We start from the raw sequence: 27,762 nt of genomic DNA on the forward strand, positions 1-27,762 counted from the left end.
TAGACTCCATTCACCCTATTACGGGATAAGCTAGTTAAAGGCAGTTTCTGATTGGCTAATTGACTCCAGGGGCTTCCCGTAACACACAACCCTATTGGCCTCCCTGTGTCCTCACTAATGTTCTCTTGGGTTGAGCCCACCGGTTCTGGTGGCTGGCAGGACCTTTTTGGCTCGGTGAGATGGTGGAGGCGATAGACTGTGTTGGTGGCCGGACTGTGGTCAGGGCAGGCTGAGAGCAAGGTGAAGTCCAGCTCTGCTCCGAGGTCAAGGCAGGCAGAAGGCAAGCGAAATAGAGGCCTGGTCTGAGGTCAAAGCCAGTGGAAAGCAGAAGTGGGAGTCAGGGAACCAGGAGACAGACAAAGATGGACCAGGCAGGAGCAGAAGGGGAACTCACAAAACAGCCACCTGGACTAGGGCAGGAAGCAGGTTGGGCTGTGCTGAGCAAGTAGCACTGCTGCTAAGAGCAGGAGACCTGCCCTGGGGGTGCCGGCCTGCAGGAGCGATGAGGTTGAACTGCCCTGCCGCTGGTGATGGCGCCGCAGCCAGGATCCCAGCATGGATGACAGAGAGGCCAGGTAGGTGAGGCTGACTGAGGGCCGGCCCCACAGTCAGGAATTTCTTGTATCCTTGTTAGTTTTCAATATTGGATGCTCTTTGGTAATATTTTAGTGATTTTTGGGAACATTTAAAAAAAAAATTATGAGTTTCATAACTGAATGTTCTATTTGACTGCTGTTTTGAAATATTAATTTGTAAGTGATTTTTTTTTTAAACCTCCAGAGGACTTTGTATACCCTTTTTCATGTAAAGTATTATTATAAATACTTCATTTGTAAATGTGTGTGTGTGTGTGGGTGGGAAGGGTTGGGGTATGGGCACCAGACTGTAAGGTTCACCTATAGGGTGCTGGGTATCCTTGCACCAGCCCAGAGAGACTGTCACACACCCAGACCCACACCATTCCCCCATCCCTCACTTGGGAAGCAGGTGGGTAGGGTTATCGGGAATGTGACCGGGTTGCCAGCTTCCTAGAAATATTGCTCTATCTGCCCCGCCTCTGGGAAATCTGACCCTGCCTCCCCCTTCCCCAGGGCGAGACTCCAAGGGGCACTCACCCCCTTTGCCCTCTCACTGATTTGATCTGCATCGCACCTTCTCTTCCCTCACCTCAGGCAGCAGATCGCCTCGAGCCGCCCCCGAGTTTGAAGGCCCGCTCTCCAGAATTGTTCGCAGGTCTCTTATTCAGGGACAATATCACCTCCGTTTTTTTCTGCTGACTATTCCTCTCCCTATGCACCCAAGCAGTTTAATTCCCGGCTCTGCCACCCTCTGTGTGACCTAAATCAGGGACAGAGATGGCAGGGAGGATGCCGCTGGCTCTGAGGGGGAAGTAGACCAGCTAAATCCAGTTCAGAATATGGAAGAGGTCTCCGATCTACATCTACTCCACGGGTAGACCCAAAAACCAACAGCCCTGTCAGAGTTGTTAATGCCCCCTTAATAGACCTGAAAGTTGGGAGTGGATAGGACAGAAAATAAAGTTATTAGGGGTGAAACATAAACCCACACAGGCACACACACACACTTGGAAATTAAAAGCTAAAATATTTCAGGAGATACAGGACCCATTCTTTGAATAGCAGAATGCACTTTCATTACTGAGAGATGGTTGGGGAAGGAGGCAGAGTCTTCGAGATACATTTTCTGCATCCTCTTATTTGCCTTTTCTATGTGTCTGTTCCGGATGGGATTGTCTCTTATGTACATCAGGACAGCGCTGCATGCATCCAGTAGTGCCTCAGAAATTATTAGTAATTATAATAATATTTACAGTGCCCAGTGGGATTCAATCACAGTAATTCATGCTCTGCTTGCATTATTGTAATGCCTTTTATGTGGGGCGACCTAGGAGAAGCATTCACAAGCCCCAACCGGTGCATATGCTAGGGCCAAAATGAACCCTATTGTACAGGGTCTCCAAGGGATGCCCATACGTTTCATACACCGGTCAAAGTGCTGGATTTAGCTTTGCAGACCTAAATGGACTGGGCCTCCCTCATGTGCCTGTGTGGGTTTTGCAAGCAGCACGAGGGGTTTCCTTTCATCCTAACCTAGATGAGATTGATCAGACAGCAGGGAAAGGCTTCTGCCTTGTCGCTCCACACCCAGGGAATCCCGGCCTGCTGGAACTTGTAGGTCTCTGATGTATGTATTTATTGCGTATTTGGCTCATGCGTTTTCAGTGCTGGCAGAAAGCGAGTCACATTCAAGTACATTAAGTATGTTCCCTGTCCCAGGCGCTTCTAATCAGAGGCAATGGAGGCTGATGTGACCCACCCAAGCTCATAGGCAGTTTGAGGGGCGGTTGGCTGATCCTGTTCTGCTGTTGGCAGTAGTTTGGATTTAGTATGTTGGTAAATGTAATTTTAATGACCGTATTTGATTTTTAGTGAGCTTAAATGGGATGTTTCGATTGCTGTAGTTTTGATATAGGTACTTTCAGGCCGATGCAATAACGGTGCAGGGAAAACGGGTGCTCTGGTCCGGCGTTAATTTCTGAGGCTAAAAACGTGCACGGGGGGCGCTCATTTGTATTGAATCGGGAGAAAATAGCTAATAGTCTCAACATGCATTTGCACGTGATGAGTGCCATTAGCTTCGGGGGGAGGGAATGTGCGTTCTGCACACGTTAATCCCCTTAAGGCATAAGGGGTGGTGGACGCGTGTCTAAAACGCGCTTCCAACCACTGTGCTCGGCTGACCACACTGTATTACATCGGCCTGCTAATTAGGAGAAAGCCAGGCTATCTGAAAATCAAATGAAAAAACAGGAGATCTTGCAAGCCTGAAGCAAAAGATTGCGCCTTTAGCTGAAGGTGAAGGGCAATATATATTGAGAAACCTACTAGAGGCACAGGTATTTGATGCTTTGGTCTATAAAGAAGTTGTTTACTTGGTGAATACTTTGTTAATTAGTTTGCTGTGTTGTTCTTTCAAATGAATCGTATTGCCCATATACCACTTGTTAAAAAGATCCCCTAATAACCTTTCAAACCAAGCTTATAATATCACATATTATAATAAGATAAATTTTCGTTTTTTCCCGCTTCTATTATGTTCCAAGTTTTCCCCCACGTATTCTGTCCCAAGTTTTATGCCCTGTTCTATGTAATTAGCATTCTCATGCTTGTTTTTCAGTTACAATGTAAACCGAGACGATATGCAAATGTTGCATGAATCCCGGTATATAAAAATGTTAAATAAATAAATAATAAAACCTTTGAAAAAGCACAGGTGTACTGAGGTACTCTTGTGTGCATAAGACGCTGCTTGGTGCAGGAGTGCTTCTCATTGCAAGGTTAGGCCTCACTGGTGCGTGCTGAGCACAGACAGAGTCCTAGATCCAGTGTGAGGCTTGCTGCATTTATGCATAGGTCAGATCATAGGCAGCAAAACGGGGAAGCTGTCACAACTCTTTAAGTTGCTGTGCTGCGAGCCTCGGCAAGTACCATCTTCAGAAGGCATCACTGCACTCACGCTGCTGCCATTACAGGCCCTCCTTCTCAGCAGACGAGCACCCAGCTCAGAGCTGCTCAGTTCACTGCAGTAAGGTAACTTTTAACATGCTTTGCTACGGCAGAGGGACAATGGAATGGCAGGCGCGGGATGGGTTCTTCCAGTAGTTACGGCCTGGTCTGGGCTGCAGCAGCTCAGCAGAGAAAACATCTCGAGCTACTTCTGCCACTGTCACTCTTCAATAAAGGCACGTGTAGAAAAGCGACTTTGAAGCAGTAAACTAAACAGCTCTGAACTGGGAGTCAAAGCAGAAAGAGCGAGCGCTGGCCATTCCCGGAGCAGGGCCACAGATGCAGAGCCATGACCCAACGGGAGCAGCGTGAACTCCTTTACTGTTTCTGGATGCTGAAGAGGGTACAGCTGAGCCAAAAACATGAAATCAGGAGCAGAGGAAATGGATTGCTGCGGTCAGGATGTGTTTTACTCTGGAGCTGAGAGCAGAATACAGTTCTTCGTTTAATGATGTCAGCCTACTTGAATTAGTACCTCCCACCCTGGCTCCATGACCATATTTTCTTTAACAAATATGTTTCCCAAAGATCTTATTGGTCTGGACTGTAACCTCTATAGATCAGAGATGTACATCTAGTAGTGCTGTAGAAATAATAAGCAGCAGTAATCTGCTATCAGCTCCGAAAAGCACAGGAGAGAACGCCAGATAAAAATATTAAAATAGTTACAGCTCGACTGCTTGCTTAATTGGGTAGTACACTTCCACACGGAGCTGTTTTTTTTTTTTTGTAGTAAATCTCCACAAGATCAAACTAACTGCCTTCAAAAGATAATTTGTGTTAGAAACAACCAAATTCTGGTGTGGAGGAAGGAAACCAATTCTCTTTTCGCTGTGAACTGAATCTTATCTGTATCCAGAAAGTGCATTATCAGGAAGACGCACAGCATATTCAAACTCTAACCCCCTCCAAAAAATGACATTCCCTAACCTCCGGGAACAGAACAGGATTCAAAGCCCAGACAGAACCCTCGACTGTGTAATGAGTGGATCGGAGCTCAGGCACCAAAACATTACAGCTGGGTTCCCTCTACTCAGGCATTTGCTTTTCAAAACCCGAACAGTTAACAATTATCAGTTTAAAACAAAAACACAACCCATAATCTATTGAATATCTTTTTAATAAAATACATATTAAAATCCAGTTATAAAATGAACAAGGCCGTCACGGTGGCAAACACTGTAAAACAGAACAGTAGTATAAAAATAATTTTAAACCACATTATTAAGCACATACTATCACATTAATGCTTTCAGTTCTATAAGATCTGTTGTCTGCCACCTTCTGACACAAGATGGCCTAAAGTTATATCTGTAAATAATGCAGCTATCGTTTTTATCAAAATGTAAATAAGTCCTTTCAATGTCCATCACAGTCTGTTTAATCCACCTCCTCAATGGTGGGACCGGTGCTAGAGGTGCCTCGGCGGGCCTGAGCCCCACAGCTGGCTCCTGGCATCCCACCCTGGTAGAGTTTGCTGATGATGGGCGTACACACCTTCTCCAGCTCTTTCTGCTGGTGCTCATACTCCTCCTTCTCAGCCAGCTGGTTGCTCTCCAGCCAGGAGATGGTCTGGTTGCATTTCTCCAGGATGCTCTTCTTGTCTTCCTCACTGATTTTGCCTTTCAGGTTCTCATCCTCCACAGTACTCTTCAGATTGAAGGCATAGGATTCCAGGGAGTTCTTGGCAGAGATCTTCTCCCGCTGGGCACTGTCCTCAGCTTTGTACTTTTCTGCATCCTGCACCATCTTCTCTATCTCCTCTTTGCTCAGCCGGCCTTTGTCATTGGTGATGGTGATCTTGTTATTCCTGCCAGTGCTCTTGTCCATGGCAGAGACATTCAGGATGCCATTGGCATCAATATCAAAGGTGACTTCGATCTGTGGCACGCCACGAGGAGCAGGCGGGATTCCAGACAACTCAAACTTGCCCAATAGGTTGTTGTCCTTAGTCATGGCTCTTTCACCTTCATACACCTGGATCAGGACACCAGGCTGGTTATCCGAGTAGGTGGTGAAGGTCTGAGTTTGCTTGGTTGGAATGGTAGAGTTGCGTTTGATGAGGGTGGTCATCACTCCTCCTGCTGTCTCCAGACCCATGGACAATGGAGCCACATCCAGGAGCAACAGATCCTGCACATTTTCAGACTTGTCCCCCATCAGAATGGCTCCTTGCACGGCTGCACCGTAGGCCACGGCCTCATCTGGGTTGATGCTCTTGTTCAACTCACGGCCATTGAAGAAATCTTGGAGCAGCTTCTGGATTTTAGGAATGCGGGTAGATCCCCCAACCAGAACAATGTCGTGGATCTGAGCCTTGTCCATCTTAGCATCTCTCAAGGCTTTCTCCACCGGCTCAAGCGTTCCTCTGAAGAGGTCAGCACACAGCTCCTCAAAGCGAGCCCTGGTGATGGACGTGTAGAAGTCGATGCCCTCGTACAGGGAGTCAATTTCAATACTGGCCTGGGTACTGGACGACAGAGTCCTCTTGGCTCTCTCGCAGGCAGTCCTCAGCCTCCTGACTGCCCTCTTATTTTTGCTAATGTCCTTCTTTTGCTTCCTCTTGAACTCCTCCATGAAGTGGCTCACCATGCGGTTATCAAAGTCTTCCCCTCCCAGGTGGGTGTCCCCCGCTGTGGCTTTCACCTCAAAGATCCCATCATCAATGGTCAAGATGGAGACATCGAAGGTACCCCCGCCCAGGTCAAAGATGAGGACATTGCGCTCTCCCCGGCCACTCCTGTCCAGGCCATAGGCGATGGCAGCCGCTGTGGGCTCATTGATGATCCTCAGCACGTTCAGGCCGGCGATCACCCCGGCGTCCTTGGTGGCCTGGCGCTGGGAGTCATTGAAGTAAGCCGGCACCGTGATGACCGCATTGCTGACCGGGTGCCCCAGGTAAGCCTCCGCAGTCTCCCTCATTTTGGTCAGCACCATGGAGGAAACCTCCTCCGGGTAGAAGGTCTTCGCCTCCCCCTTGTGCTCCACCTGCACCTTGGGCTTGCCCCCTTCGCTCAGCACATGGAAAGGCCAGTGCTTCATGTCCGCCTGCACCACGGGGTCGTCAAACTTCCTTCCGATGAGCCTCTTGGCATCGAAGACGGTGTTCTGGGGGTTCATGGCCACCTGGTTCTTGGCGGCGTCTCCGATCAGCCTCTCGGTGTCCGTGAAAGCCACGTAGCTAGGGGTGGTCCTGTTGCCCTGGTCGTTGGCGATGATCTCCACCTTGCCGTGCTGGAACACCCCCACGCAGGAGTAGGTGGTGCCCAGGTCAATGCCGATAGCCACTCCTTTGGACGCAGACATCTCGGGTCTCTGCTCTGTGTCGGGATAGGCGACTGAAGACGATGCGATCTCAACAGCTGAAAGCTTTTCTCGGGCTTCTCTTGCTGACTGCTGCTTCCCCGGCCCCGTCGTCTGCTATATATAGAGCCGGCTCGTGCAAGGGGGCGGAGCACCGCTGACAGGGTTCCTCCTCCGCTCTCACCGGGGCTTAACCATCAAGCCGGCAGGGTTGGCCAATCAGAGCACAGCATTTCAGGACACCCAGCAACCATCGGGAACATTCGGGAAAGGTCTGCCCGCACAGGCCAATCAGAGCGGGGTAGAGGCGGGTACCTCCCACCCCCTTCTCGAATGTTCAGGAAGCGACTCTACCTCTTAGCCAATCAGAAGTTGGAGGGGGCGGCCACGTCCCGCCCCTTCTCGAAAGTTCAGGAAGCGTCTCTACCTTTAGCCATTCAGAGCTGGGAGGAGGCGGCTACCTTCCCGCCCCCTTCTCGAAAGTTCAGGAAGCGTCTCTACCTTTAGCCAATCAGAGCTGGGTGCAGGCGGCCACCTTCCCGAAAGTTCAGGAAGCGTCGCCCCTCTTTAACCAATCAGAGCTGGGAAGCTTCCGGCGTCTTCCGGGCGTGTGTGAAAAGAAACCGATGGCAGCCCTGAGGACCCACAGCGGGGGGGGGGTCTTCTGACCCTGCTTCCCGGCCGTGAGGAAGTTACACATCTATCCCGCTGCAGGCAGAGGCCGCCGGCGTGTAAAGGACAAATCAGTGGCACTGAATTTTCTCTGCTGCCTGCGAGAGCTGGGGGAGGGAGATAGGGAGTCGGAGCCGTAACATCCCCCAACCAGGCCTCTTACTGTGCATTCTGTCCCTCGAGCTTCCCAGGGGTGGGAATCCCCACTGATCTTCCCCCACCTCAGCGCTGCCCAGGGGATGAGGAGAGCCTTACCCCAGCACAGAACTGGGGTGTGTGAGGGATTGGGGGCTCATCTATTAAGTCTTAACCCCCATGGACACAGACTGGGAGAAAACCTTTAGGGAACAGGCCCACAGATTTGCTAACGAGACACTGTTGAGCCCAGCCTGGCCCATTTTCATTATGGGAATCTTGAAACCAGCAATGCAATTGCTCTCATTCTGTTGATTGCAAAGCCTCTCGTACACGGTTCTCCCTTGCCGGGGCTTTTTCTTCCAGAGAAGTTTCTGTTTTTGTCTCCTATCGCCTCCTCCAAGAATCTGTGCCACTCTTTTCTGTAAAGCAAGATTTTCCCATTTTTGCTTCTTCATCTATTCCCCTCGAACGTCGTAGCATGAGTGCTTGCACTAAACTGTTTTTTTTCTTGTGCATGATTTAAACCTTTTGAGGTATTTGAATGTCTCAATCCTCTGTCTCCTCTCCTAAATTCCTTAAATCTGCTAGAGATGCCAGTGCAGAACCCGTAGCCTACTGCTATGAGCTGGCTGGCCCACCTCCAGAAAAGCAGAGCCTGCTTCTCATACATATAGCTAACTAAAATTAACTTTGCAGATTTTGTTACTTTTGGGCCTAGTCTGTTATCATATGTTACAATACATTCTTGCTGAGTTTCTTTGATCTGGTGATCAGTTTTAGAGTTGAGCATTGCCAGAGGTCACGTGAACCTTTTTGGCTGGGGAAGGACAGGATAAGGAAGCAAAAAGAGCATGAAGAGAGGAAATAGTAAACGTGAGAAATCTAAACTCGCTCACACAGCGCTGCCACTGCACCGAATTCCTGCCTTGCAGCACCCTTCCTATTCCAGTACTGAGACCCATACGCAGAGGTTTGCCTGTACACCTCACCCCTAGGCTGCACCTGCCATTGCAGCACGAAACTATACCTTTGCAGCATCCCTGGTCCCCAAGCAACTCGGGGCCTGGAAGACCTGATTCAGGACTCATAGTAATGATTTTCCACAGTGCCACCAAGCACCTGGGCTGGCCCGACCACCCATACCTTTCTGCCCATTCACACCTACTGATCCACTACACCTCACTCCTGCCCTGCACCACTCCCTGCTAATCCAGAGACCATTCCCCCCACCCCCCTCAGCTTTGCCAGTGCATCTCAAACCACATAGTGGAGAGCTAGAGAGAGGAAAAGAGAAATCGCGGCTTGCAACTGTACATTAAAAATGCATGCAAGTAATAATAAAGTGCTACTAGACCTATAAAGGTTCTGCTGCTGTATCAAAATAAAAAAACAAACCTGGATATGACCCAACTGCTCTTATGTGCCACTTGGTGCATGCACTTGGGATGACAGAGATCATTCTGCTTTATGGTGTATGTTGACTGTAATCCCCGCAGCTGTTGGATCAATGGAACAGAAGTTGAGGTCTGTGATTATTCCACATCCCCCACCTCTGTCTAGACAGCTGAGGTCACCCTGCTGGCAGCCTGGGTGGACCTGATCTATTTGCAAAATGCCTAGAGCCCGGGCACCTGCTCAGGTTGTGATCCTGCCTGCCATGTAAAGGAGACCTGCCGTTCCCCCCCAGCCAGTGATCCTGTAAGCCATGTAAAGGAGACCTGCCATTTCCCCCAGCAGTGATCCTGTAAGCTGTGTAAAGGAGACCTGCCGTTTCCCCCAGGCAGTGATCCTGTAAGCCATGTAAAGGAGACCTGCCGTTTCCCCCAGGCAGTGATCCTGTAAGCCGAGTAAAGGAGACCTGCCGTTTCCCCCAGCAGTGATCCTGTAAGCCATGTAAAGGAGACCTGCCGTTTCCCCCAGGCAGTGATCCTGTAAGCCGAGTAAAGGAGACCTGCCGTTTGCCCCAGGCAGTGATCCTGTAAGCCATGTAAAGGAGACCTGCCGTTTGCCCCAGGCAGTGATCCTGTAAGCCATGTAAAGGAGACCTGCCGTTTCCCCCAGGCAGTGATCCTGTAAGCCGAGTAAAGGAGACCTGCCATTTCCCCCCCCAGCAGTGATCCTGTAAGCCGTGTAAAGGAGACCTGCCGTTTCCCCCAGCAGTGATCCTGTAAGCCGTGTAAAGGAGACCTGCCGTTTCCCCCAGCAGTGATCCTGTAAGCCATGTAAAGGAGACCTGCCGTTTGCCCCAGGCAGTGATCCTGTAAGCCATGTAAAGGAGACCTGCCGTTTCCCCCAGGCAGTGATCCTGTAAGCCGAGTAAAGGAGACCTGCCGTTTCCCCCAGCCAGTGATCCTGTAAGCCATGTAAAGGAGACCTGCCATTTCCCCCAGCAGTGATCCTGTAAGCCATGTAAAGGAGACCTGCCGTTTGCCCCAGGCAGTGATCCTGTAAGCCATGTAAAGGAGACCTGCCGTTTCCCCCAGGCAGTGATCCTGTAAGCCGAGTAAAGGAGACCTGCCATTTCCCCCCCCAGCAGTGATCCTGTAAGCCGTGTAAAGGAGACCTGCCGTTTCCCCCAGCAGTGATCCTGTAAGCCGTGTAAAGGAGACCTGCTGTTTCCCCCAGCAGTGATCCTGTAAGCCATGTAAAGGAGACCTGCCGTTTGCCCCAGGCAGTGATCCTGTAAGCCATGTAAAGGAGACCTGCCGTTTCCCCCAGGCAGTGATCCTGTAAGCCGAGTAAAGGAGACCTGCCGTTTCCCCCAGCAGTGATCCTGTAAGCCATGTAAAGGAGACCTGCCGTTTCCCCCAGGCAGTGATCCTGTAAGCCATGTAAAGGAGACCTGCCGTTTGCCCCAGCAGTGATCCTGTAAGCCATGTAAAGGAGACCTGCCGTTTCCCCCAGGCAGTGATCCTGTAAGCCGAGTAAAGGAGACCTGCCGTTTGCCCCCAGCCAGTGATCCTGTAAGCCATGTAAAGGAGACCTGCCGTTTCCCCCAGCAGTGATCCTGTAAGCCGTGTAAAGGAGACCTGCCATTTCCCCCCCCAGCAGTGATCCTGTAAGCCATGTAAAGGAGACCTGCCGTTTCCCCCAGCAGTGATCCTGTAAGCCGTGTAAAGGAGACCTGCCTTCTCTCTAGGGTGTAGTGCTGCATAAAGGAGACCTACCTTCCGCTCAGGCCATGCCACAGGGCTTTTTAAATATTACATTTATATTCCACATTATAATAAAAATGCACCCCAGCAATGAATTAAAGAGCTGTGGTCCAAGGTTTCTGCTTTATTTAACCCTTTTCAGATTTATTTACAAAAAACTCTGCCCTTGCTGGAGCATCAGGAGCAGGCCAGGCACAGCTGGAGGAAGGTTTCCCCACTCATGCCACAGCTCTTACCCTGTCATGGCCTCCTTGCTATCCGCCCCCCCCCCCACCACCACCTCTCTTCCTCCTTCTATGGAGGTTTCTCCTTTTTCTCAGATGTCCCTCGGCGAGACTGGGTGCTGTAGTTGCACAAGCAGCAGTGTTTGTGGGGGGGGGGGGGAATGCAGTCTCAGGAGCTGCGGCCAGTGTCCCCCCAGGCTCAGAAGTCCCCCCCTCCCATCACAGCAGACTCTCAGGAGCTTTGTTTCTGGCGCTTCCAGAAACGTTTGACATCGGCGTGGCCCCCGGGGGTCACCACCATCACCCTCTTGCTGGGGTTCTCAAAGACCAGGACCCCCAGGTCCCGGGCGTAGTTCCTCAGCAGTTCAAAATCCACCTGAGATAGGAACTGATTGTAGAGAACACCTGGAGGGCGAGGGGGAGAAAGCAGAGAGGTGAAGTTAGAAATAGTATAAAAGGGGAAAACCAACCCAGATATATCCTGCCGCCATCCCCCCCCCCAGCTTCAGCAAATCATATCCTGCCTTACGCACTCCCCCATCTGCTGTGCTTAAACAGAAACAAGGCTGACAGCAGGCAAAGACCAGGAGGTCCCGTTAACCGCATTCCTAAAGTTTACGGTAACATTCCCCCGCCTTCTGCCGCTCGCTCACCCTCCGAGAAGCGCAGCCGGTCCCTCTCCAGCTCCCACAGGCGGATCTGGTCCGTGACGGTGGGGGGCAGCACCGGGGTCTGACAAAAAAAAAAAGGACAAGACAGCTTCAGCTGAGCAGGCAGCACAGAGGGGGGGGTTAAATATCAGGGCAGGGAGGGAAACCAGGGAATGGGGGCAGAAAATGTAAACGACGGCTAAATAAATAAATAAATGCTAGGCAGCCCCTCCCCCCTGTGCATCAGGTAAATCCCAGGAGAGCAGAGTCCTGCGGCTCATCTCCAAAATCAAAACATCATGACAGATTACCAACAGGGCTCTTTTTCCATTCCTCAGATTGCATCATTAAATCGATCATCGACCAAGTCTAATTTCTTATGGAATCGTCCCTTCCCTCATCACCAGGGGCAGATAGGGTCCAACATTATGGAATGACCACAGAGAACGCCCAATCACCCCCCTAAACCCCAACAAGAACTGCTTACCCCCACCCTCCGCCCATGACCCCCCCCCCCGGCGCACAGCTTTTATCCGCTGGCGTCCTTCTGCAGCTCCGTTAAAAGAAGCCGCCTGCCCCTCACCTGCTTCAGCATCGCCGGGTGGGCTCGGGTCCTCAGGAAGTGGATCACCTGCAGGCGAAACCCAATGCACGAAAAGGTCACGGGGGTCGGTCACGCGTGCGAGCGAGCTCCAAACTCTTAAAATGAAACCACGCTGTTCAGATCCCGCTTCCCCTTCCGTACACCCGGCGCCGACGTCACCGGTTTGGCGGGGGAGGGGGGGCAAATAAATAAATCGACGTCCTCAGCCCGCGCTGGGTCGGCTGCTGGAAGGAGCTTAACATTTTGGGGGAACGCGCCGTCTTTCCCAGCATGTCCGAGGTTGCTCCTTTTAAGATTTTAGCGTAACAAGGCTCTTATTACGATAAGAAGCCCTCTCGCGCTTTCTAGAAAGGGCAATTGGTACCACGGCTAAACACATTTTTCTTGGACTATCTTAACATTTCGTTTTTTCAGAAGATTTCTAAAATGTCTGAACTCTGGGCCCTGGTTTCCAGCTCTGCTGCTGATCCCACCCCGCCCCGCTTATTTACCTGCTCGGCCGTGATCCCGTTGGCGATGGCTTGCTGGACGCTTTCCCGCGTCACGTGGGCCACCACCAGATTGGGGAAGCGATACAGCATCTCGGAGAAGAGGGCGATCAGTGCAATCTGCAGCTCCGACTCTGGGGGCGGGAGGAAGAGAGCGAGCCAGCCACAGCATGAACAGGCATGAAGAACCGCAGAGGGGCTCCCGGGACGGGAGACAGCAGCACCCCGTGTGAACCACCCCCCCAGATAGTCATGGCATGGAAACAGCACGGACGGCTGAAAACGGATCCCAGGGAGGAGGCAGCAGCAAGCCGAGGCACCCAGATTATGAATACAGCACAAAGAACTGAAGAGGGAGCCCAGGGGAGGAGATAAGAGAGCCCTGGAACCCTCAGTGAATGCTGAGGTAAGAACGCAGGGTGGCAGACACAACAAAAATGACCACTGACTTCTGACCTGTGTAGGCATAGATCCTGTAGTTGGTTTCCACGATTATGAAACCCTGGTTATGGGTGTCCACCGATGTGCCGGAGATGCCAGATGCAAGATTAATGGCCAATCGGGTGGGGTAGAACCGGCGAGACTTTCTCTAAGGGAGTAGGACAGGAACGTATTACAATACAAAGAACAGGCACAGCACAGGCAGCGGCGGTGCAACCTTACATATAGCACAGACCCGGCACAGCACAGGCAGCAGCGGTGCAACCTCCTCACGCATACCACAGCACAGGCAGAGCACAGGCACCTGCACAAGAGCTGGTGACAGCCGGCATCCTCACCCTCGGCTGCCTCTTTACCTTTCTCTGGAAGACCAGGCCGAATTCTCGGAGGTGCTGCAAAAAGGTGAGAAGAGAGTCTCCCATTCCTTCCACCGAGTAATCCTGTAAGGGAGGGGAGAGAAAACATTATTTTACACAAATAAGCGCTCACAGCCATCTCGCACCCTTCTGAGGAGACCTAAAGTATAAATAAACGAGTACGCACTGTGCGCCTGGCGGGTTATTACTGTTTATCGCGCACCCTAGGAGGGCAGCTCACCTTTCCCAGGGTGGAGAAGCTGAGCTGGAAGAGGAAGGAGAGAATTTCCACCAGGTCCATCCCCCGAGTCTGCAGCAAGGTGGGAGCAGGAGAGAAAGAATGGGTGAGAGATTAGAGCGGGGCTTCTGGAAGCTCTCCCTGCCAGCCCTACTGAGAGGAGGAGGAGGAAGCAGCGTTGATAGCCGAGGGGGGGGAGGGTCTGCTGTGCTTTCCCCAGGGCAGGCCTGAAGCAACTAAGTCTTTCGTCTGCAGCCTGCATTTTCTACAACTTTCAGGAGGAGAAAAAGTCACTGGGCGATGTCTGCCGATCCTTAAATTGTACTCTCCTTAGGCTCTCAGCCCCCTTCCCCTCCCTGTCTCAGCCCCCTTTCACGCTCCCCCCTGCCTCCCTTTTCTGTCTCTAACTGCTCCTCTTCCTTTCCCCCACTTTTCAGGAGTAAGCTGCCTCTGGCCGAGGTAGGAGGGAGGGCGGCCAGGAGAGGGGGCGCAGGGGGCCGGCAGGAGCCAGTCTCACCTCGGCAGACTTGAGGTACTGCAGCATGAAATACCAGAGCTGGGAGGACGTGTCCAGGAGCAGGAACTGGAAGCCGGCCGAGGAGATGCAGGGAGACTCCCCAGGCTCACTTTGGGGGGGGGGGGGGGGGGGGGGAGAGAAAGAGATCAGAAACCAGTAAATACCATGAGACCCCGCTCTGCCGTCGCGCAGCACAACCCTTTTACAGGGGGAACCCAGCACCATCTATCTGCACCCCCCACCCCCATAGCACCCGCCGAGCCGCCCCCGTCAGCCTGCCACAGCCAGTGAACTCCCAGCCCCCAAGGGACCCCCTCCCGCCCAGCGGGGCCACGTTACGAGAAGTCCCGCAAGAGCTCAAGAGATGCGTCCCAACGTGTTCATCGGTATCGGGGATGGCAAATAAGCCTCCAAGATTCTCAGGGCGGAGGGGAGGCCCTTGTCATCCCCGTCTCTGCAGGTCACTCACCTCTTCATAAGGCCGGCCTGGATCAGGAGCTGCGCTAGATCCTGGCTCACAGCAGCGCTGGGGGAGCCCACCATGAAATGCAGTATCACCTGGCATGGAGAGAAGACGACAGCGTGAGGAAGAGAGGGTGCGAGCGAGAGCGAGAGAGAGAGAGAGAGAGTCAGATCTGTTGGGGGGGGGTCAATGTGAGAAAACACGAGGGAAAAAAAAAGAACGGGCACCAAAACATTTTCTTTTCTCATGCACTGAAAATCAAGTTAATTCCCAAGGCAGCAAGTTAATAGTACGGTATGCAGATTTAATCGGGAGTTTAAAAAGAAAAAAAAAAAGGGTGCTAACCTGGAAAGGTGCTCGCCACCTTATTAGCAGGCAGAACCATGGTTTGTACGCACGAAGCTGGAAAGGTACATCAGATGGGCATAAAAGTGGCCTCAGCTGAGGCTAGGGGTGGGAGATAAGTTAGCAGGGGCCTGGGGCAGAGTCGCTCTGGCTCGGGGGCCCCCTCCCCCCTCCTGGAAGCACACGTAACCTGGCCTGGTTTTCAGGAGATCCATCACGAGCGTGCACGAGGAAGATTTGCAGGCACGGGAGCTGCTGCGCGTGCAGAGCGATCTGATGCACAGTGGCTGTGATCACCCTGAAAACCCGAGCGACCGGGTGTGCCTCCGGGAGCGGACTGGGAGAACGCTGGCTTTCGTCCACGGCTTTTCTGCGTCAGACGGAGCAACGGTTTAACTCGCACGTCTGGGGCTCGCTTTACGTCCACGGTGTCGTGCCAGCCTGTTCCCGGGTACGGGAAGAGCCGGGGTACAGGGCTCCCTGCGCCACGGGCTCCAGGTTCAGCCTCAAAGATTAACACTGGCTCCAGAAACCGTACTCCACCTCTGACCAGGAGTTAAGCCAGCGCATTCTCACTGCATCGGGGAGCAATAGCGAATGCCTCGAAGAACCTGGGATTTACACGGAGGAGCACTAAACTGGGTCCATATTTCTACGACCTAAGATCATATTAAATCACGAGTGCTAAAAGCAACATGACAATTATAGAAAGCCGTGGTATATTACATGAGTCCGAGTCCCTTCTTCAGAGGTCAACCGAGAGGGGAAAAGCACATGGGAGGTAGATACCGGTGGAGAGAAAGGAGGCAGATGGGGGGGGGGGGGGGGGGGGAGAGAGCAAGAGATGCCTAGAGGAATCGGAGGACGGAGCATCTTGTCCCGGTGATATATGGCTCTGGTACCTCCCACCTGTCCTCGGCGTACTTATCCAGCGAGGGTACATCTCGGGCGTGCTTGTCTGGCCCCAGCACACTGGTGTCGTCTGCCCAGGCCTTCCCCCTGTCAAGAAAGAGATCACAGCCAGGCTGGAAATCAGAGCTGGGAGCGGGCAGCACCTCCAGAAACGTCAGATTTCAGTGGGAACCGCTGCAAAACTGCTTCCATCGAGTCCACACTCGCACCCCGTAAGAGCAAAATATCACCCCCTTGGGAAAGGACACATGCCGAGCATTGCATTCCACTGCCTCTCTGCAGTAGCCACGTGGGTATTTAAATAAAAAGCCACAGCCCCATCACCTTTGCATTCCTCAAGAGAACATGCTCCTGGCTCTTTATAGCCTGGCAAGGGACCGTGCACAAGGTGTCATTCCGGAGGCATGAACAGGTCATACCTACCCTCCCAGCAGTGCCACACGCAGATTCTCTTTGAAGATGGGGTTCAGAATCAGGCCCTGCCGCCCCCCTGGGAGCTGCTGGGCGTGCCAGAGCCGCAGACCGGACAGGATGTGGGTGTTCTCCTCGTGCTCCCTGCAACGTCAACAAAAACAAGATCAGCAGGCATTGGAGGAGACCCGTCTCTTATGACATAAGAGCACCACTCTAACCCCGCTCGTCTGGGGAACCAAAGGAACATGCAATGACCTTCTTACCCCATACGGGATGCCCTGGCTGGCACCCTCTCCTCTCATACTCACTTCTGATTCTCTTTCTTTATCCACAGGTCCACAGTGGCCTGAGGGAGGGGCTGGTCCAGGAAGAGCATTCGCATAACATAATTCTTGGCCAATCCCGGCAGCTCCCTGCGAATAACCAAGGAGCAAAAGATCAGGAAGAGGAGAACAGGAGGCGGGCATCGCCGGCTTTTTAATAAACTGCTTTTCGGGAACTCGGAGAGCGTTTTTAAGCCGCAGGTCATCCGAGTGGATCCCCACAAGCTGTTTATTAACCCGACGCTGCCTAGTTGCAGTATCTCTTTTTAAACATTTTTCTCCCCATCGCTCACAGCCGACTCCACTCTACCTACCTCACTGTAGTGGGTGATAAGAAATCCTTATTTTAAGTTAGATGCCAAAGATTATATGCATAAAAAGCAGCAGCAAAAGATATTTACCGCGACACTTCCCTCACACGTTCCCAGGTGTACGACAGTATTACAAACAATGGGGGAACTCAGAACCGGAGATTCAGTCTCAGGTCTTCGTTGGGCAAATGGAACTCTCCTCACTGAATCTGATCTTCATCCCGATTCCCTCAGCTTTTATGCTTTATTTTGGGCTCCCTGCCCAACTATTCGGTGCGATGCTGCAGCTGACCTGTTCCTAACCTAACCTTTGTTATGTAGGAGAGTTCTGCTTCTAACCTAATCTCAGTTATGCAGGGAACGACCTTGTAGCTGGTCTGTGAGTTCAGCTTGTTCCACTACTCCCACCTTTGGCGTACATTTATGTCTTCACATCCACTAAAATGTACTGCCTGCAAAATGTCCACACACTACAGTCACTGCCCTGCTGTTAGCAGGGGCCACAGAGCCCTCCAGTCCCTCCGTGAATAAAAGGTATGAAAAGAACAAATGACGTCATCTATTTCAGCTTCTGCTCCAAGCCTTGGTACCAACCCTACAGTCACATAAATCTCAATCCTGAGCTCTCTTAGCCTTCTCCCCTCCCACCCCGCCCCAGAAACATATTCCAGCCACCGCAAGGGGATGGAGGTAAACTTATGCCTATAAGGGACTTAAAAATGCCATACTGGGTCAGAGCAAAGGTCCATCAAGCCCAGCATCTTATCTCCAACGATGACCAATGCAGGTCACAAGTACCGGCCAGGATCCGAAAGAATAGACCCAATCCTTTAGGCTCATAACCAGGAACCTGGATCTGTTCCTGGTTTCCAGCGGTATCCTACCTCACCATGAGCTGCTGTAGCCACGGCAGCCAGTGGAGAATTGGAGGCGTTGTGGCAGGTTAGCCACTCACCTGAAGACGGCCAGGCAGGTGGCTGGGTGATTGTAGAGCTTGTCGAGGATGGCTGGGCTCAGCTCCTGCAGGAACTCGTGCAGGTTCTTGCACTTCAGCTGCACCCGGTTCAGCTTCATTCTACCGACACCGAAGCTGGCGACAGAGGGGTAGCATGTCAGCAGCTAGAACAGACCTTTGGATCTTAGCCACCTGCAAGCATGAAGTTACAAAGGCAGGGAGGTGGCCCAGTTTCTGAAGGGGAACTTTTAGGCAGCTTCTTCCATGTGTATTCAAAACTACAGGGAACCAAATGCAACGGAGAGGGAGAACTAAGCTGAAGTCTCCCATTAGAAGCCAAATTTCATCACATTTATTTATTTATTTAAAACTTTTTATATACCGGCATTAGTAAGCATACATCATACTGGTTCACATTGTAACTGAAAGGCTGAAATTACAATCACATCCCATGCTACAAAGAAATGAGGCAGCAGAATGCAGGTGAAAGACATCTCCTGTTAGCCCAGTTAACAGATCCACATTGGAAGAAAAATCAAACTAGTGACGGGATTGGAAGTGAGATCACCTCCCTCTCCCTGGCTTAGAAAAACTGAGCAAAATACTTGGAAGTGTTGCAGAGAGTGGATGGAACTGCTCATGAAGAGAGGTTAGGTAAAGGGGGATAAAGCAGTTATGTGTCAGCGTGAAATACACTTATTAAGTTGGGTAGGTTTGCAAGGAATTCAAAATGAGCAACCAACCTAAAGGAGGCAAGGACCACTTACTAGCTCAGCAGTAACAGGACCTTTGGGCTGAGAGGTTTGCAAGTTCATATCCTGCGTAGAAAAAGACAAAAGCTTAAAAATGTGCAGATGACAAAAACTTTTGTAAGACCCCCCCCCCCCCCCCCCCCCCGGGCTATCCAGCTGGTCCCTTGTTACATTCCCTAGGCTAGGATTTTTGTAGTTTGCAGACCATCTCTGTAGGCACCTCCACAGAGGCTCTTCTGGATTGGTCAGAAGTGCACGAGGAGCAGTTTGGTTTTTCTGTAAGTTTTGTTTAGCTTGGAGCTGCAGTTTTGAAGCTTTCCCTATCTTTGGGGCCCACAGCCTGAAACAGGGGAAGTGGTTTCTGATTTTGGAGGAGTAGCGCGTGGTGGCCGATCCCTACTTTAGGCTTCACAGCCCAAGCTAAGGGAAGAGACTCTGCCCTGTGCCAGCCCCCCATGATCTGGAAGGAATCATCCTGGAAGAGTGAAGAGGAGTTCGGAACGCATTTGAGAAGAGCTGTTTTGTTTTTCTGAGACTTTTGCTTCTGGGATCCTGCTCAAGGAGGATTTTCCCCCTGCCTTGGGAGCTTAGGAAGGTGCTGCACCTCCCTCCGCCCAGCTAAGAAGGGACAGTGGTGATCTGACAAAGTTGTATTTTGACAAAGTTTTCGTTTTTGTGTTTTGAGAGGAATTCTTTTGGCCACTAGTCCATGAGGAGGAGATTTTTCAACACCTTTTGAGACTTTAACCACCAGAGGTCCAGCATTTACCACTGAGAAAGAGAGAGATCACAGCCCACTCGCCATTATTCAGGAACGGTGATGGTGGGAGAGGGGGATCCTGAGCCAGCCCTTTCCCGGGACCCCAACCAGAAAGAGCCGTTTCAGAGGCTCTCGGATCTACCGAATCCGGAGGCCGTGTACCGTGGGAAACCCCCGCTTCCTCCCAGCTCCCTCTCCCTAGTACCGCTTTCAGTCCCAGCACAGACCCGGAAGAGATCATGCATTCCAAGCCTCGCTCGCAGCGCCCACTACACAAAGGCCAAGCCAATTGGGCGTGAGCTGCGGGGGGGGGGGGGGAGGCGGGCCTAGCTCAAAGCGAGGCTTGAACCACGAAGCCCCGCCCTAACGAACGAAGCCAGCTCCCGGAGAATGGATTTCTTAGCCAGAGCGAGGCTTGGAACGAGGCACCGCCTTCGGCTCTGTGACGCCGCAAACCCCTGCTACCCCCCCCCCCCCCCCCCGGCTAGTGCTATAGAAATGGAGCGGAAGCCGGAAGTGAGTGAGTGAGCAGCGTGCGTTCTGGGATGCTTCGTAGCCTGGCTGTGCCTAGTCGGTGAGGGTGGAAGGAGGATTCTTTTGTCCCCAGACGTAATATTCCCAAGCCGGGAGGAATCCTGTATTTACCTTCATCCTGGCCAGAGCTTGGGAAAGATTGTTGTGCACATTGGGAGTTGTAGTGTTGCTCCTTCCCCACCCCAAAACTCCCAAGTTCCAAAATGCACTTTGGTGGGTGGTCAAACGGGCACAAATGTCAGGGGAGGGTGGGGGTTTTGGTCTTATAAAGTCTCTCTGGTTGAATAAACCCAAACTGGTCGCTGGGATGTGCTGGAGTAAATTTTTATAAACCCTTCCCCCCCCCCCCCCCAGCTCGGCCCAGCTATGGCAGTGACAGTGCACAGCTGGGCTGACACACCAGAGCTCCATGGCTAAGACCCATCAATAGTGACTAGCATATGTTGCCATTAAGCAATGTCTGAAACTTCCTAGCCCCTTCTTGTAGTCAGGATGTCCAGCTCTGGCTGGTCAGGGGGCAATGGAGGCCTGGCCTGAGAATCAGGCTCACATCATGGTGGTGCACAGTGGGGCTGACCCTAGGTTGCTGCAGTTTATACTCTGTTACTGCAGAGTGACATTGGAGCTCAAAGTTCAGAATGTCTTTCTGTAGCTGACTGTCCTTCTGGTGTGTGTATGGCTGCCCCTGGCACTATCATCTTATATATTGCAGTTTACATAGGGACATTCAGTTACAGAAAAAGCACATCCTGGGCTTTGTTCTCCAGTATCACTCTGCACTAACTAGATTTTTGGACTGGCCTCCTGTTGTTAATTCTGTTTTCTTTTTTTTGTTGTTGTCTGTCCTCAGGCTGCTGTCAGTGGTGACATTCAAAGATCCCCAAGATTGACACTCTTTGAAGCCTCAGTGTAGCAAGTTTGGAGATGAGTGAAGGAAATAGATCAGCAAGATGTTGTTTGTTTAAAAGCCTCTCTTTGGCATCCACCTAGAGATGTCTCGTTTAGTTTCTGGCCCTGCTGGAGTCTGGAGCTCGCTTCGGCTTCCCCTGCAAGGAAGGAGCTGCAGCTCGGGGGCCCCCAGGGATCAGGCTGGCTCCATAGGAGGTGTCGTTTTGCTGCAGCAGAAGAATAAAGCTGAGAAGGAGAAGCGACAGAGGGAGAAGCGGAAATCCCTAGAAGCCAAGATCGCCAGGAGTCAAGAGGTGAGAGAGAGTGTGATGGCTTCCAGATGAAAGCTGCATGGGGGAGAGTGATGCGATGACCCCCCCTTCCCTGGATGAGATCTGGATGTGGAAGGAGCGAGGAGAGAGTTTGCATGCAATGACTCTGTGATGAGAGCCATATGTGGGAAGGAGTGAGGAGAGAAGCTGTACATAATGGTTCCCTGATGAGAGTTAGACGAGGGGGGATGCGGGAAAGGTGAGAGGTTGTGCCTGATGGCTTTCTGGTGAGAACCAGTTTGGGTAAAAGGAGTGGGAAGGGAGGCTGTGCCTGATGGTTTCCATGGCTGGGGCAGATGAGGAACTCTTGGCCATGCCCTATCCCAGCATCCTCTCTGTTTCTTTCAGCAGTTGTCCGCGAGGCAGGGGAAGGCCTGGGCAGAGAAGGAGGTGGTGCTGTATGAGATCCCAACTGAGCCAGGGCAGAGGAAAGGTATTCTCCCCTCCCTTGAAATTCCCACTCCTCCCTCCCTCTCCCTCATTCCCTGGCCTAGGATGTTCAGATCCTAAAGACAAAGCCAGAAGCCAGAGTGTCGGATCCCCGTGACTCCAGAAGGAGGGAGGTGGTGCTCCCGTGTGACAGCATGTCTCTTTATCTCTCATGTTACACAGATACCTCGGCTCCCCTGCCCGCCTCGTACAGTCCCCGCTATGTTGAGGCAGCTTGGTACCCCTGGTGGGTGAAGCAGGGCTTCTTCAAACCTGAATATCAGGTACAGACATCTTCTCAAATAATCTTGACAACTCCTCTGTCTCCTATGGTAAACACCCCGATTTATAACTCCCCCTTGTTGGGTAACGTATGTATGTTTCTTCTCTGTGGTTCCCGACAGATCTGATAAGTTTACTCATTTAAACAAATCCTTTTTTTAAAATTTGCACTTTGGACACTGCACAGTGACACTGGAAGAGAAAGCTCCTACTGTGTTTTATATTTACTGCAGTTAACGCTAACAGAATAGAATCAGTGTATGTGTATGCGTGACAGCTGTTCCCCGTAAGTACCACGGATCAGTCCAGGACAGCTGGGTTTTGCCTCCCCTCCAGCAGACGGAGACAGACTCTGTCCTATACCCCTGAGGTGCCACCTAGAGTCTGTCAGTATTTCTCTGTCTCCAGCAGATGGTGGAGGTGCAAAACCTTTAGTCTGGACTAGCTGTTAGAATTTTGTTTGGTGGAAGTTGATTTTCTGGTAGAGAGGTAGTGAGAGTTGTGTTGGTAGAAGTTAACACCCCCCCCAAAAAAAAACCAAAACAGTGATCTCCAAGAACAGACAGGCGGGTGCCTGTTTAGCCTCCCAGGAGGTCGTTAGGTCCTGGTGGGACCATCCCCCCCTGGTAGTCGAGGCTTTTAGAGCAGAGGGTTGGGAACCCTGAAGCTGCTGGAGGGCTGAGAGTGATACTGGGGGGTCCCGGCTCACTCGCTCTCTGCAGGACCGCTCTGACAAGCCAAAAAAAAAAAAAATGCAGGTATTTCTTTTCACTTTCCCTGGCCTAGCGGTCACTCCAGGTGTTCTCCTTTCCGACACTGTTTTTCACCGTTTCGATCCTGGGGAAGCCGTTTGGCGCCACAGTTCTTTTTTTGGATTTGCAGCTAATCGAGGCCGGGGATCATGCCTCGTGGTGCGGCCTGCGGAAGCGCGGGCACGCGCCTTTCGCGTGCTGGAATCTGCACAGACTGCTTGTCAGGCCGAGAAGGGCCTTCAAAGCAGCCAATTCAGCACAAGCCGGCAGGAGATGGCTCCAGGTCGCGCCGGGAGCCTGAGAGGCCCGATCGGCAGCATCGGCCCCTGGATCTTTTTCGCCTCAGCGCCAGGACCGAGGCCTTGCTGCAGACTTTCAGGGATCAAGAGAAGGCAGTGCTGGAGGAAAGGATCTCCCCACCGCCTCTTTCCCCTAGGCCTGCTGCTCCTGGTGGGAGCGGATTGCTAGCGGGGCACGGCGATTCTTCAGAGGAGGGGCAGGAACAGGACTCTGATGGATCTTCCTCCTCATTCTCCTTGGAGTTTGTGTGGTTCATGCACAAGGTCTTTAAGGCCCTTAAGATTGTCAGGGGGCATCGTCACAAGGTCCCACGTCGGCCCCCATTGCCAGCAGGGGCCAGGAGCGGTCCTACTTCCCATAAGCCCTCCAAATCACCCGGCGGAATGGAGGGTCCCATGTCAAAGCGCCCTCTCCGGTCTCTTTCCTCTCCGGGGGACAGCTCAGAGCCAGACACTTCGGATGACGGACGTTCTTCTCCGCAGGCCCCGGGGGAGGGGCTGATATGGATCCAGATCCTCCTCTGCAACCAGCCAAGCAGGCGAGCTTGCCTATGGTAGAGGACGATGACCCAAAGGTGGTGCGCTTGTTCTGGAAGGATGAACTGGGTCCCCTTATCCCAGCTATTATGGAGGAGCCGGGCATCGACATGCCTCCAGAGGATTCGCGTTTGGGGCCATGGATCCGGTGATGGTGGGGCTCAGGGGCCCAGCTCGTTCCTTTCCTTTTCATATGTCAGTTACAGATCTCTTGTTCAAGGAATGGTTTGAAGGTGGGTCGAGCTATGGACAAACTGTACCCACTTCCGGAGGAGGCGCTGGAGATGCTCAAGGTCCCAAAGGTGGATGTCGCAGTTTCAGCTGTGACTAAGAAGACAACTATCCCAGTCACGGGAGCCACTGCCCTGAAAAATTTGCAGAATCGGAAATTGGAGTTGCAGCCGAAGAAGATATTCGAGGTGTCGGCTCTGGGAGTCCGAGCTGCTATATGCAGCAGTTTTGTGCTGCGAGCCAGTCTCATCCCTCTCCGACGCGGAAGCGGTGCGAGCCGGCCGTATAGAGGCGGCGGTGGCGTACAGTGCGGACGTGCTGTATGATCTGTTGCGGACTTCAGGGAGGACCATGGTTTTGGCTGTCTCCGCTCGCAGGATTCTCTGGCTTAGGCATTGGGCTGCAGTTGGGTTCCTTACTCTTCAAGGGCAAGCTGCTATTTGGGCAACAGCTGGAGGACATGATTAAGTCTCTGGGAGAGAACAAGGTCCATATGTTGCCGGAGGATAGACCCAGATCGAGAGGATCCTTCCCTCAGCGGTCGAGATTTCAGGGGAATTGCCATTTTCACGCCTCCCGGTCCACCGGATCTTCCTTTCGACAAGGTACCGGTCGCCAAACGTCTTGGAATCAGTCGTTTCGAGGACGTCGTCCCGCAAGAGATGGAGTTCCTCGTTCGCATGGGGGAACCAAGACCGCGCAATGAAGCGAGGCCGGTCCATTCTTCCTTTCCAAGGATAGGGGGAAGGTTATCCCTGTTCCTAGAGGAGTGTGCCAACGGATCAATGGGTCCTCAGCATAATAGAGCACGGCTACATTTTAGATTTTGCTCGCCTGGGCGGTGCAAAACACTCTGCAGCGCTTACAGGATCTGGGCGCCATAGTGCCAGTGCCCGATGGAGAGCTCAGGCGAGGATGATGCTCCACCTACTTCGTGATGCCCAAGAAGGAGGGAACTTTCCATCCCATCCTCGATTTAAAAAGAGTCAATCGCGTCCTAAAGGTGCCTCGGTTTCGGATGGAAACTCTTCGCTCAGTAATAGCATCAGTTCACAGGGGAGAGTTCTTGGTGTCCCTGGATCTGATGGAAACTTACCTGCACATACCGATACTGCTGGATCATCAGAAGTATCTGAGGTTCATGATCTTGGGGCACCATTTCCAGTTTTGCTCGCTTCCATTCGATCTGGCAACGGCGCCCAGGGTATTCACCAAAGTTGTGGTGGTGGCAGCGGCCCTGCACAAAGGTACATCCCTACTTGGAGGACGGGCTGATTTGGGCAAAATTGGAGCATCTCTGCCTGGCAGCGGTTCAAAGGGTGCTACAGTTGTTGAGCTCTCTGGGTTGGGTGGTCAACCTCGAGAAGAGTCACCTGGAACCTTCCCACTCATTGGAGTTTTTGGGCGCTCGGTTCGACACCGTCTTGGGGAAGGTTTTTCTAACAGAGTGGCTATCCAAGCTTATCTCTCAGGTGGAGTCATTGTGGGTCATGTCTTGTCCCAGGGCCTGGGATTATTTGCAGGTCCTGGGTTCGATGGCTTCCACTCTCGACCTGGTGCCGTGGGCCTTTGCACATATGCGTCCTCTTCAGTCAGCTTTGCTTTCTCGGCGGAACCCTCTTTCCCAGCGATTTCAGGTTCTCCTGCCACTGACGGATTTGGCATGTGCCAGTCTTTGGAGGCTTTCCCTGCATCACTTACGCCGGGGGGTCAATTTGGAAATTCCAGCATGGAAGGTGGTGACCACCGATGCCAGCCTCTCTGGCTGGGGAGCTGTTTGTCAAGGGACAGCGGTGCAGGGACAGTGGACGAGGACAGAGTTCTCTTGGTCTATCAATCGGCTAGAGACCAGAGCAGTCCAGTTGGCGCTCCACGCACTCCTTCCTTTAGTCGAGGGGAGATCTGTGAGGATCCTATCCGACAATGCGATGAAGGTGGTTTACATCAATCATCAGTGGGGAACCAGGAGTCGTCCAGTAGCGACAGAAGCTAGACTCTTAATCTCCTTGGGCAGATCACCATCTCTACCGTATAGTGGCATCCCACATTGCCAGAGTGGACAGTGTTCAAGTGGATTTTCTCAGCCACCACCAGTTGGATCCGGGGGAGTGGGAGCTCTCCGAAGAGACCTTTCATCTTCTGTGCGACCGGTGGTCCAGACCGGCCATGGATCTGATGGCGACTTACCGCAATGCCCCCAGCCGCTGAAGGGAGACGCTCTGGTTCTTCCCTGGCCAAGGGACATCCTGTTGTATGTCTTCCCGCTGTGGCTGTTGATCGGCAAGGTCCTTCACCCTGACAGGATGAACCTCTATTTGACGATTCTGGTGGCACCAAAGTGGCCGAGACGCCTGTGGTTTGCAGACTTCCTGAATCTAGTGGTGAACGGTCCGCTGCGGTTTCCTCCATCTCCGGATCTCCTACATCAGGGTCCCGTTTGTTTCAGAGAGGCAGATCGCTTTTGTCTAGTGGCATGGCTTTTGAAAGGCAGAGATTGAGGAGTAAGGGTTACTCAGATTCGGTGGTAACAATGCTCTTACAATCCCGTAAGATTTCTACTTCTAGGGCGGGTGTTGGAATTGGCGAGTATTTGAATCCTGGTGTATAGAGTGCAGAGTGCAGCCGACCAGGGCTTCGGTTCCGGACGTGCTGGATTTCTTGCAGGCCGGTTTGGCCAAGGGATTGGCATTTAACTCCCTGAGGGTCCAGGTGGCAGCCTTTGGCTCTTTTCGTGGAAAGGTGCAGGGGATGGCGCTAGCCTCTCATCCTGATGTGTCTTGGTTTCTGAAAGGAGCTAAGCATCTGCGTCCCCCGGTCCGGACTCCTTGCCCCTCGTGGAAGCTAAATTTGGTTCTCCGCGCCCTTGGTGGTGCTCCATTTGAGCCGTTGAAACGAGCGACCCTGAAGGATCTGACGTTGAAGGCTGTTTTTCTGGTGGCCATTTCATCCGCAAGGCGGGTTTCCGAACTGCAGGCCTTATTTATTTATTTATTTGGATATTTTTATATACCTCTTGTAGGAAGCCATTCTTACGGATTTCTGAAGCAGGAGTCTCCTTGAGAACAGTTCTCTCCTTTCTCCTGAAGGTAGTGTCCTCTTTTCATGTGAACCAGTCAGTGGGACTAGATTCTTCTACTCCAGAATCTAGAGAGTTGCGGAAGTTGGATGTAAAGAGGATATTGTTGCGGTACTTGGAGTTACAAATAGTTTCCATCTCTCAGACCATCTCTTCGTGCTGTGGAGTAGTCCCAGGAAGGGTCAGAAGGCTTCCAGAGCCACGATCGCTCGCTGGTTAAAGGACGCTATTGTCTCGGCATACCTGGTTCAGGGCCATCCACTTCCGTCTGGGCTTAAGGCTCATTCTACTCGGTCGCAAGCGGCTTCGTGGATGGAGTGTCAGCAGGTGTCGCCACAAGAAATTTGTAGGGCGGCTACCTGGCAGTCTCCGCATACCTTTGCCAGACATTATCGTCTGGATGTCCGGGCCCCAGAGCCCGGTTCCTTTGGGGCCAGTGTGCTCCGAGCGGGACTCTCTCAGTCCCACCCTGGATAAGAAAGCTTTGGTACATCCCAGCAGTCTGGACTGATTCGGGTACGTACAGGGAAAGGAAAATTAGTTTCTTACCTGATAATTTTCGTTCCTGTAGTACCACGGATCAGTCCAGACACCCGCCCGGGGGAATATGGAGAGTCCGCTCAGCCGGTAGCTGATCCCAACTTTTCTGGCAACTTTACGTAAATGCCCCCCTTTTCAGGGTCAGATTATGGGCATGATTTCATTCATTCATTGAGTTTCAGGTTTTTCATTCCCTCTGCTCTTCGGAGGGAGGTTATTGTTGTTGAAGTTATGGTTTATATATTTTCTGCTTA

The 27,762-nt window shown here is 52.1% G+C and overlaps 3 protein-coding genes across 13 annotated transcripts in view; 1 reads left to right on the forward strand and 2 right to left on the reverse strand.

Annotated features, from left to right (window-relative positions):
* The first annotated feature begins 171 nt into the window (after window positions 1-171).
* The window catches only part of VARS2 (valyl-tRNA synthetase 2, mitochondrial), a 42,481-nt gene continuing 14,890 nt past the window's right edge, over window positions 172-27,762 (forward strand). For 2 of the 6 annotated variants that reach the window (XM_029585208.1, XM_029585213.1), the window contains exons 1-4: window positions 20,104-20,182; window positions 20,993-21,344; window positions 21,711-21,795; window positions 21,975-22,075. In XM_029585208.1, the coding sequence (XP_029441068.1) occupies window positions 21,135-21,344; window positions 21,711-21,795; window positions 21,975-22,075 (396 nt within the window). In that variant the 5' untranslated portion in view covers window positions 20,104-20,182; window positions 20,993-21,134. Of the gene's footprint in view, window positions 576-20,004; window positions 20,183-20,992; window positions 21,345-21,710; window positions 21,796-21,974; window positions 22,076-27,762 lie in introns of those variants that run through there. The other 4 variants (XM_029585211.1, XM_029585210.1, XM_029585209.1 and 1 more) reach the window with 4 other exon arrangements.
* On the reverse strand, window positions 4,681-7,119 carry LOC115080798 (heat shock 70 kDa protein). The gene has a single exon (XM_029585215.1). It carries the CDS (start codon window positions 6,891-6,893, stop codon window positions 4,968-4,970), a length of 1,926 nt encoding a protein of 641 aa, XP_029441075.1. The 5' UTR covers window positions 6,894-7,119; the 3' UTR covers window positions 4,681-4,967.
* Window positions 10,951-19,914, reverse strand: GTF2H4 (general transcription factor IIH subunit 4). Of its 6 annotated transcripts, none has more exons than XM_029585223.1 (15): window positions 19,618-19,850; window positions 18,864-18,914; window positions 18,097-18,231; window positions 16,816-16,920; window positions 16,517-16,648; window positions 16,084-16,180; window positions 14,843-14,931; window positions 14,374-14,482; window positions 13,860-13,928; window positions 13,619-13,702; window positions 13,278-13,410; window positions 12,825-12,955; window positions 12,313-12,360; window positions 11,733-11,811; window positions 10,951-11,484 (listed from the first exon to the last, which is right to left on the reverse strand). In XM_029585223.1, the coding sequence occupies exons 3-15, from the start codon at window positions 18,213-18,215 to the stop codon at window positions 11,312-11,314; spliced, it is 1,368 nt and encodes a 455-aa protein (XP_029441083.1). In that variant the 5' UTR covers window positions 18,216-18,231; window positions 18,864-18,914; window positions 19,618-19,850; the 3' UTR covers window positions 10,951-11,311. The 6 variants fall into 6 exon arrangements, with proteins under 6 accessions (XP_029441083.1, XP_029441084.1, XP_029441085.1 ...); XM_029585222.1 differs by having other exon boundaries at window positions 11,312-11,484; window positions 19,814-19,914; XM_029585221.1 differs by having other exon boundaries at window positions 11,312-11,484; window positions 19,651-19,850.

The sequence above is a fragment of the Rhinatrema bivittatum genome, chromosome 19, assembly GCF_901001135.1.
Source record: "Rhinatrema bivittatum chromosome 19, aRhiBiv1.1, whole genome shotgun sequence".
NCBI classification, from domain to species: domain Eukaryota; kingdom Metazoa; phylum Chordata; class Amphibia; order Gymnophiona; family Rhinatrematidae; genus Rhinatrema; species Rhinatrema bivittatum.